This window comes from Siniperca chuatsi, linkage group LG2 (assembly GCF_020085105.1).
Source record: "Siniperca chuatsi isolate FFG_IHB_CAS linkage group LG2, ASM2008510v1, whole genome shotgun sequence".
In the NCBI taxonomy this organism is placed as follows: domain Eukaryota; kingdom Metazoa; phylum Chordata; class Actinopteri; order Centrarchiformes; family Sinipercidae; genus Siniperca; species Siniperca chuatsi.
Window position 1 is genome coordinate 5,347,142 of NC_058043.1, and position 14,610 is coordinate 5,361,751.

Here is a 14,610-nt window from a genome sequence, read left to right on the forward strand (position 1 = left end):
ATAAACAGGCTCTCCAAGTAAAATCAAATGCTTCGTCTGGCAACAGGTCTGCTTATAGGTACATAATGTTGACTAAAATTAACGGCCTAAAGCTTTAACAATGATCTTAATAATAGCTGCTATAGGGCTGCAACTATCAGTTATTTACATTACCTATTATTGTGTTGATCTTTTTGTTTCAGATTTTGATCAATAAAATATCAGAAATTGATGAAAAATGCCCCTCACAATTTTCCAGAGCCAAAGTGTCTTCAAATTGCTTGTTTTGTCTGGCCAATAGTCCAAAAGCCAATTTACCATGATATTAAACAAAGAATATAACAAACAAATGTTGACATGTGGGACACTGGAAAAAACGTTTGGAGTTTTTATCATCAGTTCAGTTTAATTAATCTCTTTATTGTTCTGCCAGAAATGTAATAAATTAAAAGTGTGTAAGCAACACACTCAGTACAGAATAAAGTCCATACGAACTGCCACAAATAAGAATAAGGATAGGATAAAGTACAGGATAAGATAAGATAAGATTTGCTGTGTGGTAAAATTTAGGCAGTTTATGGTGTATTTTAATTGTTTAAATGAAGCTGTTGCACACATTTTTTTGTTGCCGTTGATTAATTTCTGGTAATTACCTAATCAATTAATTGCCCACTCATATCAGCACTGGACTGTTATATGACCAAAACCCTAATATCAACTCTAATGTTGTCTTCTTCAAACCACAAGGTGCATCATCATGTTGTGCAAACAAGTACTGTTCAAAAGAACTTTTCATTCCAGTCAAAAACACCATTTGTCAGGCTCACCTTTGGGGGAAATGTATATAAAAAGACATTCAAAACATATAGAACAGATCCATTTGATGAAATGGTGCAGCCACAAAAAAACATGGCATGCTGGACTGGAATTTAATTTAATTTTCATTTAGTTTAAGTGTGATGAAGCTTCACAGATGCCTATCTCTCACACTCATACAGACAGGTGTAAATACCGGCATATGGTCGTGGGTGTCGTGCTGTGTGTGCTCTCCCCCCTCCTCTTCCTCGTCTTCCTCCTCCTCCTCCTCTTCAGCTTCGCTGTTCTGTCTGTGCTCCTCCTTGTCCTCCAGCTCTGAGCTCGACTCCTCCCCTTCCTGCCACGCCTCCTCACTCTTACACTCCTCTGCCTTCCTCAGCTCTGCATGAACACACACAGACAGAGGCACAAAACTCCAAACATTAGAAAACTGTGAAAAATATAACTTGACCTTCATGTCACAGTGTCGGCCATGAAAACAGATCGTCGAGTTCTCTAAGAAAACATATAACCATTTTTTATGATTGAAAAGGAGAGATTGATTTGAGTTGACACTGATTTTGTATTATGTATTGTGAAACAATGATAAAGGAACAATGGAAACTCAGATCCAGATCCAATGAGAAAACAAAAACACACACAATACTCATTCTTATATGCTTTAAATGATCCTAGGTAAGTGTCGTGTGTGTGTGTGTGTGTGTGTGTGTGTATTAGAAATAAATGTGAATGTGGAACTGCCTTTAAATGCTCTGATTGGCTTAAGTGTTTTTTGTTTGGAAACAACCACTGACAAAAGCACAGGCCCCGCAAGCATGGGACTGAATGGGGCCCACTGCAATAGCCCCACTGTAGCCCCACCAAGACATTAACAGCCATTTAAAAGATAAGTTAATTAAATACATGCTCTCTGAGCTTTCTCAAAAATGTAGAAGTGCTGGAAACTACTTGATAATTAGCAATGGAGTTAATATCTATGAGCAGGACACTGGATCTTGCCATCACTGGAGGCTGCATAAAACTATGGTCATCAAAACATTATTTGCTGGTTTGGGTGCAGCAAGCATAGGAGAGGCATTTGTGAACAGGAAAGTCATCATCACTATGTACAATGCCCTTTTCCTTACTCATTTAGATTACTGTGGAACGGCCTACTACTACTTGTAACAGAACAGGGTTAGACCAGATTCAGCGAGTGATCAGTAGAGTAGGACTTCTCATTACAGGCCACACTCTGAAAGACCACATAAAGATTGACAAGCTTCTGTAAATGGCGGGTATATGTAGACAGCATAGTGGACAGAATTAAATTATCTGTACTGGAAGTGGTCTATAAATCCATGTGGCACATTGCCACCCCATACCTGACAGAACTGTCTAGGTGGGCTTCACCATTGCCCACTAATGGCCACACAAGTTCAGGAGCAGAGACACCAGAGAGGTGGGACCCACTTATTCTGTAAATCCCTGCAGCCAAAAATGTAGCTTTCAAGAGCAGCCTGCAATATTATGGTTTTAATTGTGATGATGTGTTTTAACTGTGTTACTGTTATTAGGTGTCTTGGAATCGCCAATGTTATTAGGGGCCGGACAACTAGGCTGTTGGACCTTCTTGGAATTGCCAATGTTATTATTATTATTATCATCATTATTGTTATTTTTCTTCTTTCTAGGAAATCTGCGTTGCCATGTGTGAAAATAAACAAAATTTTGCACGTAGGTCCAGTCCTATGCCAAATGTCCTCAACAAGAATTGTGGGCCAAAAGTCTACTCTTAAATGTGGAGATTGAGTCTTCCTCCCGAACCCAAACTGGGATCTGATTCCACAGGAGAGGAGCTTGATAGCTGAAGGCTCTAGCTTCCATTCTACTTTTGGAGACTATAGGAACCACAAGTAACCCTGCATCCTGGGAGCGCCCGGTTCTAGTCGGGTAATACAGTATTATGAGCTCTTTAAGAGACGATGGTGCCAGACCATTAAGAGCTTCGTAGGTAAGGAGAAAGATTTTAAATTTTATTCTGGATTTTACAGGGAGCCAGTGCAGAGAAGCTAATATTTGAGAAATATGATCTCTTTTCCTAGTTCTTGTCGGTACACGCTGACAAACTTCAGCTGCTTCCTCCCACATTTTTTGCTCTCGACACCAAATTTAAAAATAACTACAAAATTGTGTAGTTATGGTAGATGTAATGTGGTAAATTCCAGAATTGTATCTCAAAAACTGAATTTTGACAGTATTTTGAATTCTATCCTCATGTAAACCAGTGAACAGTCGATGGAAATAGAGCATCTTTAAACATCAGTTTGTCATTTATGGAGCAATCAGTCATTGTAAAAAATAAATAAATAAATTACAGACATCTCTATGTTGTCTTGATGAAGTCCACAAATTCTCAGAATTTTGTCTTGATAACTGAATTTTTGACATTAGTTTGAAATCTGCCTTTAAGCCTTAAGTCTGTGTGTGTAAAGTGTGAAGCCACCTCTGATTTTCCCGTTTCTGCGGGCAGCTCACTATGATCAAGACGTGACAAAGGTTGTGAGTTCAAGACCCAGGTGATGGACAATGAACAAAAGCTACTGCCATGCATCTTTTAGGTATCTCCCCGCTCTAACACACCTGATTCTAATTATTAACTCATTACTCAGCCCTTGACAAGCTTCAGCTGCTTCCACTCACATTTTTTGCATAATTGACACCAAACTAACAAACAGTTTCTTTCTTGGTAGGTAGCTCAGCAACTTCATGACTTAGTCTCAGTGTTTAAGGTTGTGAGTTCAGGTCCTGGGTGATGCAGAATAAATAAATGTCTACTCAGCCATTGTGTTGTGTGAATTAGAGACGTGTGACTTCAAGGTTTAATAACTGGTCCGGAATGGACTGCATTTGTCTTCTTTATTTCATCTTCGTACTTCTTCTTCTTCCTCCTCCTCCTCAAAATGCCCAGTCCAGACTTACAGCTGCGCAGCAGCTATAATTCTTGTTCTTCTGCCTTCTGGAAAATCTGCCTTCCCATGTGTGAAAATAAACAACATTTTGCACATAGATCCAGTCCTATGCCAAACGTCCTCGACAGAAATTGTGGGCCAATAGTCCTGATGGTGGCGCTACAGCAACCATCTAAAGTTTAAAACTTTGAAAATTCATAACAAAACAGTCATACGTGCTACCACTTTGCAACGTTCACCAAAACGTAGGTCCAGTTGAGCAGAATAGTTCACATGCTTTGAGCTGTCAAGAATTATGAAGTCCATCACTCTGTTTTTCTCAAAAACTGTAAAACTAATTAAACCGATCTCCTCCACATTTTTATGCAATCGACACCAAACTTGCCACACTGCATCTTCAGACTGTCCTCCACAAACGTGCCAGCCAGATTTTTGTTTTGACAATGAACATCATATATCAGTAGTCATCGACCCTTCTCCTGGAGAGCTACTGTCATGCATGTTTTAGGTATCTCCCCACTCTAACACTACTACTACTACTAGTACTACAGCAGTCTGGGAAGGACAGCCTATAATTGGTTTATTTTTGTGTTGCCCAGCCATGCAGTAAAAAAGTTTCCCATAAAGTCAACAAATTCCAAGCAAAGGAGCTTGATTGTCTGTCTGTATTGCATGTTTATTAAGATGCAAGCTTGGGCCATATCAAAGTGCTGAATATTTTATTTTTAACTTTAAAAAATATTGTAGAAAAGGTTTCAGTCGTAGGCCTGATTACTGGGCCATCATGGAAACAAAAGAAGGTCAGTTTCAGGTGAAACTAGGCAGGGTAAACAGCAGACACTCAGGAAGACTCTTACCTGAGGGCAGGGCTTATGCAACACAGATTACCTTAAATTTCTGAGTTCTCAGACCATTTCCACAATTGAGAATGACTTCCGGATGGGAGCCGAAACGTCTTGATTCTGAAAACAGTGTCCAGATGACTATGACTGAAACCTTTTCTACGATGGAACACTCATGGAAGAATGAGGGACTACACCGTCTTTAAAAAATATTGTTATTGTTAGTGTGTAGTACTTTTGAATCATCAGTGCTTGTAGTAGGCATATGATACTTGAAATTTACTTTCAAATGCCACACATCCACATGTAGCCTTGTTTTCAGTACAAATTCCATATCCCCACCTATAAGTAATTAAACCTAATGTTCTGTTTGGGGTCTCAGCTCATAACATACATAACTCTGTTTTATCACCTTGATATTTCATATATTTTCCAAATTTAATGAGAATTGCATATACACATGATTTTGAACTGATGGCATGTTTCAGAAGTCTGCTACAAAAAATGACATTACCTCTGTTTGGGGTCTCAGAGATTCCAGCTGTAAAACATAGTTAAATACAATGGAATTTCATATGCTCTATATCTGTGATTGGTGTGGGCAGTTTGTTTTACACAGCACTATGCCCCCAAGACACAAATAAGTCTATTTGGATTTCTTTAATTTGGAATTGTATAGCAGTTTGTTCATAATAGGTTGAACAGGGATTTACTATAGACCTATCTGGGGCTCAAACAATAATAACTTCACTATATAGGATAATACACTGTATTTAATTTATTTGGCTGTAAAAGGACTTTGCGGTAAACAAAAAGAATAGATTTGTTCATACATATGGCATATAAAACATGAAATATTCCCTTTTTCGTTGTAATGACCATTCTTAATGGAAATTTTCGTATTACCTTCATCAAATGTGCAAACCCACATTGTTGCAAAGGAACACTTATATATTATTATTTTTACACATACAGCAGTGGGGTCTGTGGTAACCAAACAATGAGGGAGTACAGCCAATCTCATCAAAACACATGGGCCTTAAGCCTCCAACTAGCCCCAGCATGGAACAATCTCTGGCGCCACCTATACACAAGAGCAACACCAGACCTCTGAATCGTTCGGCAAAATTCCAGATGTGGGCTGCGATTCAGAACTCACACAAGCTTTTTTTTTTCCAAGTGCTGAACTCTGTCCAGCTCCACATGCTTTCAGAGAAACTTGGTCACAACTTAACACTGTACAGGCTGCTTCTGCATTTTTCATCTTGGAATCTCTTATCTATGGTTTTGTATTTTGACCATTCTTGAGCATTTTTCTTGCCAGTTACTATGGTAAACACGTGTGGTGACCTTTTACTACACTGGTGGGTGCATCATTTTTGAGCACGTCAAGTTAGACAATAATGTATTTACTTTTCATAATGTGACATGAAAAGTAGTTTCACTGAGGTACAATTCATTTAATGGTTGGAAGAAATGTTGCTGGTCAGTACAGAAACAATGTGTTATGTTTGTAATGCTTTGATGTATGCTTTCAGTATGCCTTTTTAAGTTATCCCTGTTGTTTTCCATTAATAAAGATTTATACTAAAAGAAAAATGTTTCTTAGCAACAGTGTTTTACTTTAACACTGTGATTGTCGTTTCCTAACTACATCTGTACTCAACCTCATGATGTTTTACACTAAGGTCAGGGTATCAGAATAAAGTATTTCTGATTCTGATTCTGATAAAGCAGTTTGTAAATGAACTATTCTGTCTCTCCAGTTTCTGCACAACAAAATTTACAAGCAAAAGTTAGTTTAGATGTCACAATATACACACAATACTAATGACAAAATATTCCTATATGATGCTACAGTGAGCATTTATAGAAACCTACTTTTCAGAGCTGCAGCCTTCAGGTCAACCACATCCCCTCCGACTGTGCAGGTCCAGGAATCTGAAGTCTTCTGTACATCACAGTATTCTGAACCACAGCCTGACAGCCTATGGGAGAAATATGTCTTGGCCTCCCTCTGGGCCCTTCTGCATGCTGTTATCCTGTTTTTACTGTAATTATACTTAATATTAGAGATACTAAACGACATGAACAGATGTCAGAGTGACGATTGCCCCCAACGGCATGCTTGTCCAGCAGAATTGGACCTTTATGTGTGATTGAGATTTTCAGTTTTGCTTTGGTATGTATGCAGTGTTTAGCTGTAACTGCTGACATAAGGCATCCTTTCTTCAATTGTGTTATTAGGGCTTACTCTTTAAAACAATGTGGTTGTTGTTTGATGTTTTTCCTTTCTTTTGTTTGTATGAATTTAAATGGGAACAATTATAGTAGAAATCACACAGCATGCAACTGCTTGGTGTAAATGTAATTGTCTTTATTTCTGACATGATTTTATGTGTCATATGTATTTAACAAATGTTCAACCAGAAGTTCTTTCTTTATGATATTTTGTCAAACTGGTGTTATGTGACCGTGCTTTCTCTTACCAGTTAAAAGACGAGTAGCTGCATTTTGTACTTACTGCAGATGACGAAGAGATGACTGTTCTAAACCCACGTACAAAGAACTGCAGTAATCCAACCGAGAAGTAATAAAAGCATAGATAACTCTCTCAAAGTCGTTGGGAGAGAGACAGGACTTTACCTTGGCTAAAAGTTTTAACTGAAAGAAGCTAGTTTTGACAACTGAACTAATCTGCCTATCTAGTTTAAAGGAACTGTCAAAAATAACTCCAAGGTTCTTAGCAAAAGATCGACTGTAAGATGCTAGAGGGCCAAGAGTACCATGAGGGTCATTAAGAGCGAGAAAGTTTAAATCCATCCAAGTTTTGATGTCGTTTAAGCAGTACAAAAAGGCTGTATTGAATCTTTACTTTTAGTTTTCATTGGCAAATAGATTTGTACATCATCAGCAAAACAATGACAAGGAATATTAAGTTTCTTAAAAATGGATCCCAATGGCAGCATTTACAATGAAAAGAGGATGGAGCTCAAAATGGAGCCTTCAGGGACCCCACAGGTGAGGGGCCACAGTTGACAAAAATTCGCCTAGGTCAACTCCTGTCTGTTAGATATGACTGAAACCATTTGAAGGTAATACCTTTGATACCTACACACTTTTCAAGGTGCGATAAATGGATGATTTATGATCCACAGTGTCAAAGGCAGCAGTCAAATCTAAAAGCACCAGAATAGCAGAGTTCCCTGAATCAACAGTTAAGAGAAGATCATTAAAAAGCTGTTTCAGTGCTATGGCGTGGTTTAAACCAAGACAAACTTTTCATGAATGCCTATAAATGTTTTCAGTTGATTAATAACAACTCTCCAAAACTTTAGATATAAAAGGTAGCTTAGAAATAGGCCTGAAGTTAGAGAGAAGAGAGCATCCAGATTTGGCTTTTTAATAAGAGGCTGCACTACAGCATCTTTAAAAGCAGCTGGAACATACGCTGAAATAAGACAGGTATTTATCAGAATGACGATACTAGACCCAACCGTTCTAAAAATGTATAGGGAATAGTGTCTAAGGGACAATTTGTATTATGAAGTATCTCTGATAGTAAGGAAAGTGATAGGCTCAAATTGATCAAAGACAACTAGGCACAGAGGAGGAACAGAAGGGTCTAAGGCAAAGGAAGTGGGTGAAAACCTAAGAGCAGAAATCTTTCCAATAAAACATTTAAGAAAGTTTTCACAGAGTGAATTGGTATTGGTAGACTACGAGCTGAGTCACAGGTATTTATAAAAGAATTAAAAAGTACTGAAAAGAACCTGAGGCCTATGACTGTTACTAGAGACAAGGTTAGATATAAATTGCTAAGTAGTCCCTTAAGATTCCTAAGGACTCCCATGACAGTACTTCTGTATTGTCAATGTTTGTTATGATGGAAACTGGAGCTGGGATACAGTAGATACTGGCATATCAGTGCATTTGAGCCAAGTATAGACAAACTTCAACTGTTTACACGTTGTAAAGTCCATCATTCTTCCTTCCGAATGCTTGAAAAGAACAGCCTTTATTTTAAAATCTTGTCAGCTTAAAAAAGTGTCACTTGGTTTTCTAAACGCTTTTGGTTTTTTTAAATAATTAAAGAAATTATTTAAATTATTTATTGCCTGCTGTACATAATGGTCAAATTTAGATTTAGTTTGAGTAGAGGCAGGTAGAGCTGAGCTGAACCTAAACACCTGCTTACATTCAGAAAGATTGGATATGTACAGATAATCAATAAATAACATTTCCAAAAGAAATAATCAAATAAATCCTCCACATATTGATGATAGCAATAAAAAAAAAACCCTGTGAAACCCACAGCATGCTATTTTTTCTTTTTTTTTTATTACCACAATGGCATACTTTTTCTTGCACAGGATTGTTTTTCTTTAGAATCTTGCCCTGGCAGAATTTTTTGTTTTTGTTTTAGCAGGTATTTAATTATGGGTTGAGCCTGATTTATAATACAAATAAAGATGTGGCCTCAGTGACTTTTTCATTGAGTGGGGACATCAAAAAGCCACATATATCTTCAGAGAAGCACAGGAAGTAACATCACTGAGACAAGACATATTTCATGTTGTTTCCTGCTCATCTCTTGATGTGACAATTCTATTCTTTCTCCAGGAATCTGAAGAGTGCATGTGGCTACCAGAAGGTTTCTGATAAGGAAGTGAGAGTTTATCATCAAACTGTTGAAGCCCTTGGCTTTAAATCTTAAGTATTTCTCTATAACATCAAATATTCATGACTAAATAAGCAACAACTTAAATTATAGAAAACATCTTTAGGTATTATTTATTAAGAGCTTCAAAAATGTATCAGGATTGTGTGGGTGTGGTTTGATCAGATTAGATTGACAGCAGCCAAACAACTCACAAACTGTCATCAGATTCTGATTCAAATGTTGCCAAATCCTGATTGGTGCAGGGAAGTATGTGATAATACGTTTTTATGTGTAAATATATATTAAATATACATTTCTCACTTGTATGTTCAAACAGCAGCAGCTTCAGATGTTCTTTTATATAGAGTCAGTTAGTGATTATTGTTTTTTCATCATCATCATCTATATGTCCTATTTGATAGAAAGAGTTCATGGTAGAAACCAAACTTTCAATTTGGCAGATACAGATGGGTGACAAATTAAAGGAAAAACCTGAACAAATGTGTGCAGAAATATAATAAATGCAGATGCTAAGGGACACCAGGGCTCACTGAATGAAATACTTTAAATAGTATAAAAATTAATCAAGTTATATGCTATGGCCTTCATAGTTACCAGATCTCAACCCAGCTTAACACCTGTTGGAGATTTTGGAGCAATTTGTGACACAGTGCTCTCCACCACCATCATCAAAACTATATCTTCACATCATTGTATGAAGAATGGTATTCATCCATCCGGTAGAGTTCTGAGACTTGGAGAATTTATAACAAAGAGCACTGAAGAAGTTGTTTATTCCTTTCATTTGTCACTCATCTGTACACAGACGATATTCTCAAAGTTGATACAGAAAGCCAGTGGATTTCTGCCATAGTGGATGCATACATGTCTGTGTTTTAGCCGAGAAAGACACTTCAGTAAATGGTTTTATTAAATTACCAAATAATGGAAGAAACAGAGTAAGATATTTTTGCATGTGTAGCCCTGATTGCCTGAGCAAAATTTCCCCTCAGGAAAAATAAAGTATCTTATCATTAAATGTTTGGATTGCAGTGTGTGTTTAAAAAAATGCATTAAAGAGTCAGAGTTTTATTGCTTGTATTCGAATGGGAGTCCTTCACATACCTGACTGTGATCATGTTTGTCGAACTGTCGGCTATGAGCATAATTACATTAACATAATTAGAGTACATGTATGTAAACATACATGTTTACATAGGCTCCACTTTGTTCTTATTAATCCCATTATGATTGAATTATTGTGTGTGTGTGTGTGTGTCACCTGTGGCGGTGATGTGTGTGTCTTCTGTGATCTGCTCCAGTCTGCCCAGCAAAGCTTCGATGTTGGCTTTAATCTGAGTCAACTCTGACTTGATCGCCTGAAGCTCTGTCCCTTTCACTGCTGGTAGAGAGACATAGATAGAGAGAAAAAGATAGACAGAGATAGACAGACAGAGAGAGAGAGAGAAATATGTTAGCAATATATGTTACTGATTAATAAGTCTGCAGAGAGCGATTCAGACCTTTATATTTTACAAACATTATGATGTTTCTGGAACTTTTTTGAGATGCAGGTACATTATCATGCTGGACATTTCTATTAGACAAAGGCTGCATCCTGAGGAGAGCAACAGGGTTTAGAAACACTTCAATGTGCAAATGATACCCCAGGGTCACCAATGGGTCTAATGAGAGCCATGAAATCATTTACCATGACACTACCTCCAGCAGCCTGCCTGAACTTTTAATAACAGGCAGACGGGATTCATGGAAAGGATAATAAGAAAAAATAATGAGAATAAAATAAGAAAACATGAATGTACAGACAAGACAAGACTATTTTTGCATTTGTCACCTGTGAGTTCATTGGCTTCTTGTTCAGGTGTTTGCAGTTATCAGGTGTTTAAAATCATCTTGTATCTACTAAAGGGGAAACTGAGTGCTGAGGGCTACACCCTGAAGAAGGCTGTATGTGCCTCTATGCGTGGGTTGTTATCCAGCTCTAGTTTACAAGCATTGTCTATGTTTGTAGAATGTCAGCCATCTGAATAAAGGCTTTAACTTTTTGCCTTGGACCTTTCTTCTTTTTGAACTTTTGTGTTTCCTACCAAAGAGCACCTTCATTACACCTGTTTGAACTTCTGAGGACTCTGGACCTTTTCTTTTCTGAACGTATTGAGATATTTTGCTGTGGGTCAAAGTGATGGATTAACTGTTTTGCATTGCAGATGTTAGACAACTTATTCATCTTAGCTCTGTTACATTTCTTTGGAATTGATTTTTACGTGGGTTTTTTATTTTTGTGATATAACATGTTGTAGAAATGCAAATAAATCTAATGAATTATTGGTACATTATTTACAATATTATTATTTATATTATTATTTATGATAAAAAAAGTGATGAGTAGATTAGTGACAGCAGAGAACAACTGGAACCATGCAACACATCTGGTGGTTGTTTTTGTTTCACTACAATGAACTCACAATTACTACCATATTTCACCAAGTGTGTGTGTGTGGTTGTTGCTCAATACACATTCACCACTCCTTTCTCTCTGTCCTCCCTCTCATTTCGCCCCACCCCTTCTTCATCTTACTTGCTTCTTCCCTTGTTTCTTTTCCTGTTTTGCTCTGTCACTTTCTCACGTCCTTTCCTTTCTGTTGCTCCTCTTTCCTGTTTTTCATCTCACATTCCTTCATTCTCCTCTTCTAGTTTATTTGACCTCAATTTCTCTCAGTATTCCCTAATTCTCTTGTCCACTTGTTTTCTCTCTTCTTTGATTCCTCTCGCCCCATCTCTTTCTGCTTTGTCTTATTCTTTTACCTCCTTCTCTCTCTTTCATTTTATGCATCTATTTGCATCTTGTCTTCATGTTCACTTATTCCCTCTCTTTTCTTTTTCTCCACCTGCCTACCTCTCGTGTCCTCACTTTCTCTCTACTCCTTCCAGGTATTGTCGCCTTGCTTTTTGTCATTTCATCTGTCCTTTCTCCTGCTGTCCTCTCTCTTTCTCAGCATCACCCTCCCTGCCTTCTTGTCATCCCATATCTTTACTTCCTCCCTATTTTCTTTTTTTCTTTCCTTGTTGCTGCTCTCTCATCTCTCGTCTCATCTCCATGTCTCTATTAGCTTTGTCAATAGAAAAGTCTCCATACAGAAAACCATCTGAGTTCAAACCAAACCAGCTGAGAGGCATCTGTCACTTGCACACACAGAGACACACACAGGGTACTGGATAGCACATTAAGAACCCACAGTGAAATTAAATGCAAACACATAAACAATACAGTCTAAAATATTTTAGTAAAGAAGCATGAAACACTGCATGAAAATGTTTTATCTTTGATATTAAAAACCTGAGACAGGACCTCAGGTGGACCTTCCACTCTGGTTTCAAATTCACTTTTTCAATACATAACTCCAACACTTTAAAGTGCATGACTTGTCCAGTTTGCAGCCCATCCGCACCAGAAAAATGGCCGTATGGGTCGATTGTGAAAGCAGCTTATTACGACCCATATATACATTTATTGTTTGGCTGCAACCTCTAGTGACGGTACTATTTATGACGGGAGCAAAGGAGGAGGTCAGGGGACCAGGGTTTGTATTCCATGTGAAACCACATCACCGTTGACTTATTAAAAGTTTTATGTTAAATAACGTTACGTAGGTGACTTACGTAACTTATTTTAACCCAAACCAATTTTTTCTAAACCTAACCACATAGTTTTGTTGCCTAAACCTAACCAAACTGCAAATGTTTCACAACATTATTAATATGTTTAATGTCACGTGACTTACATAACGTACTTAAGCGGTATGCCTGTCGCTGGTACTTTCCCACAGTTATATATGCAGTTTTGGGGAATGGTTGTATGTGTCATTTTGGGAGTCATTGACAATCGACCTATTCCAAAACTGTCTTTTATTTTTTATTTTTAAGATATATTTATGTTGAAATGTATGGAGTGAATGGATTTATTTTCTTTCAAGAAAACAATTTTGGCTGGTGGAAGTTCAGAGCGGCTGGTAACTTTAACATGAACTAACTCTTTTTGTGTTTATGGCTGCTAGACACCATATATGACATTCAGATAACTGTTGAATTTTATCCTGAAGAAGTCTATGTACCAAAACATCAATCTTTAGAAAATTTAATTAAAAAGCAAAGGGGCAATCAGGTCAATCAGAATCAGAATCAGAATCAGAAATACTTTATTGATCCCCGTAGGGAAACAAGAGTCTACAGTGCCTTGTGTTTGAAATTGGACACTAAAACAGCCACCATTTACTCCTTGGTAGCTTGGTTCTCATACCTAAATGACCTACCTAAATAGATGTGGGACTTTGCAGTTCTCATTTTATTACGTTAGCATAGAAGCAATTCAAATGACCTATGATGTTATTAGATCAGGGCAAAGGACATATTTTTCTGGGTTCTGTAAATAGAGAAACGCATCATCTGCATATAAGTTAACCTTTGTTTCCAGTATATAATTGATTTCTTTATCCAATAAATCAATAATTTACAAATACAAACCCATGCAGGACTCAAATATGTGGCTGGCAAGGCCATATATACATCAGGTTATAATCCCTAACGGGAACACTGAGTTTTGGTGTGCAGGGAGTCAACAAAAATAAGCCTGTCTGGGGGTTCCTTTAAACTGCTGTGGTAGAAACCTCACAATTCTGAATCAACAAGATAATGTGATTATCCACTGTTAATTCATATAAGTTTGCTGCTATCAAGCCTAAGAACAAACTGTAACATTAAATTTGTATATTAAAGTGATGATGTTAAACATTCATCCTAATTGTCTAGACAAGTCGCTCAGCCCACCGCAACATCCTCACCTGCTGCCCACCATCATTGGTTTTGGCTATAATTAATTTATTGCTGAAAATTTTTACTTCTTTTTTTTCTGCACACAGATGAAGCCCCTGTCACTTGTGTTAGGAGTTATAAAGGGGGTTATAGTTTTTTTTTTTTAAACATTTGGACTGATTTTCATTGAGAAGTAATGAGGTGTGGGTAAGCTATGTGTTGATAAAATGACGTCACTGTGAGGTGCACGCATCCACTGGAGTTATCTAAGGACGTGATGAGGCTCAGCTGTGAGAGCGCATCACTACTCACTGATGAGGCCTTGTCTGAGCTAACTGCTAGCCTGCTAACAGGCCTGCTGACTCAGTAAGCTAACCCACCTCTCGGCTATTTCTCTAGTCTTGGAAATCAGTTAATCTGTTTCTTTACTTGTGTCCCCTTTTCTGTAACACTTCCTGGTCAGACAATTGCATGCAGTGTAACCCCTAGAGTTTGAGGCTCGTCTGTAACAGTTTGCTACCAGAATATT

At 37.6% G+C, this 14,610-nt stretch overlaps 1 protein-coding gene across 6 annotated transcripts in view; it reads right to left on the minus strand.

Moving 5' to 3' along the window:
- Positions 1-14,610, minus strand: part of raly (RALY heterogeneous nuclear ribonucleoprotein) — a 151,118-nt gene that overhangs the window by 20,583 nt on the left and 115,925 nt on the right. For 5 of the 6 annotated variants that reach the window (XM_044209810.1, XM_044209818.1, XM_044209848.1 and 2 more), the window contains exons 6-7: positions 10,534-10,653; positions 992-1,176 (exon numbers count right to left, since the gene is read on the minus strand). In XM_044209810.1, coding sequence (XP_044065745.1) covers positions 992-1,176; positions 10,534-10,653 — 305 coding nt within the window. The remainder of the gene's footprint in view (positions 1-991; positions 1,177-10,533; positions 10,654-14,610) is intronic. The other variant, XM_044209829.1, reaches the window with a different exon arrangement.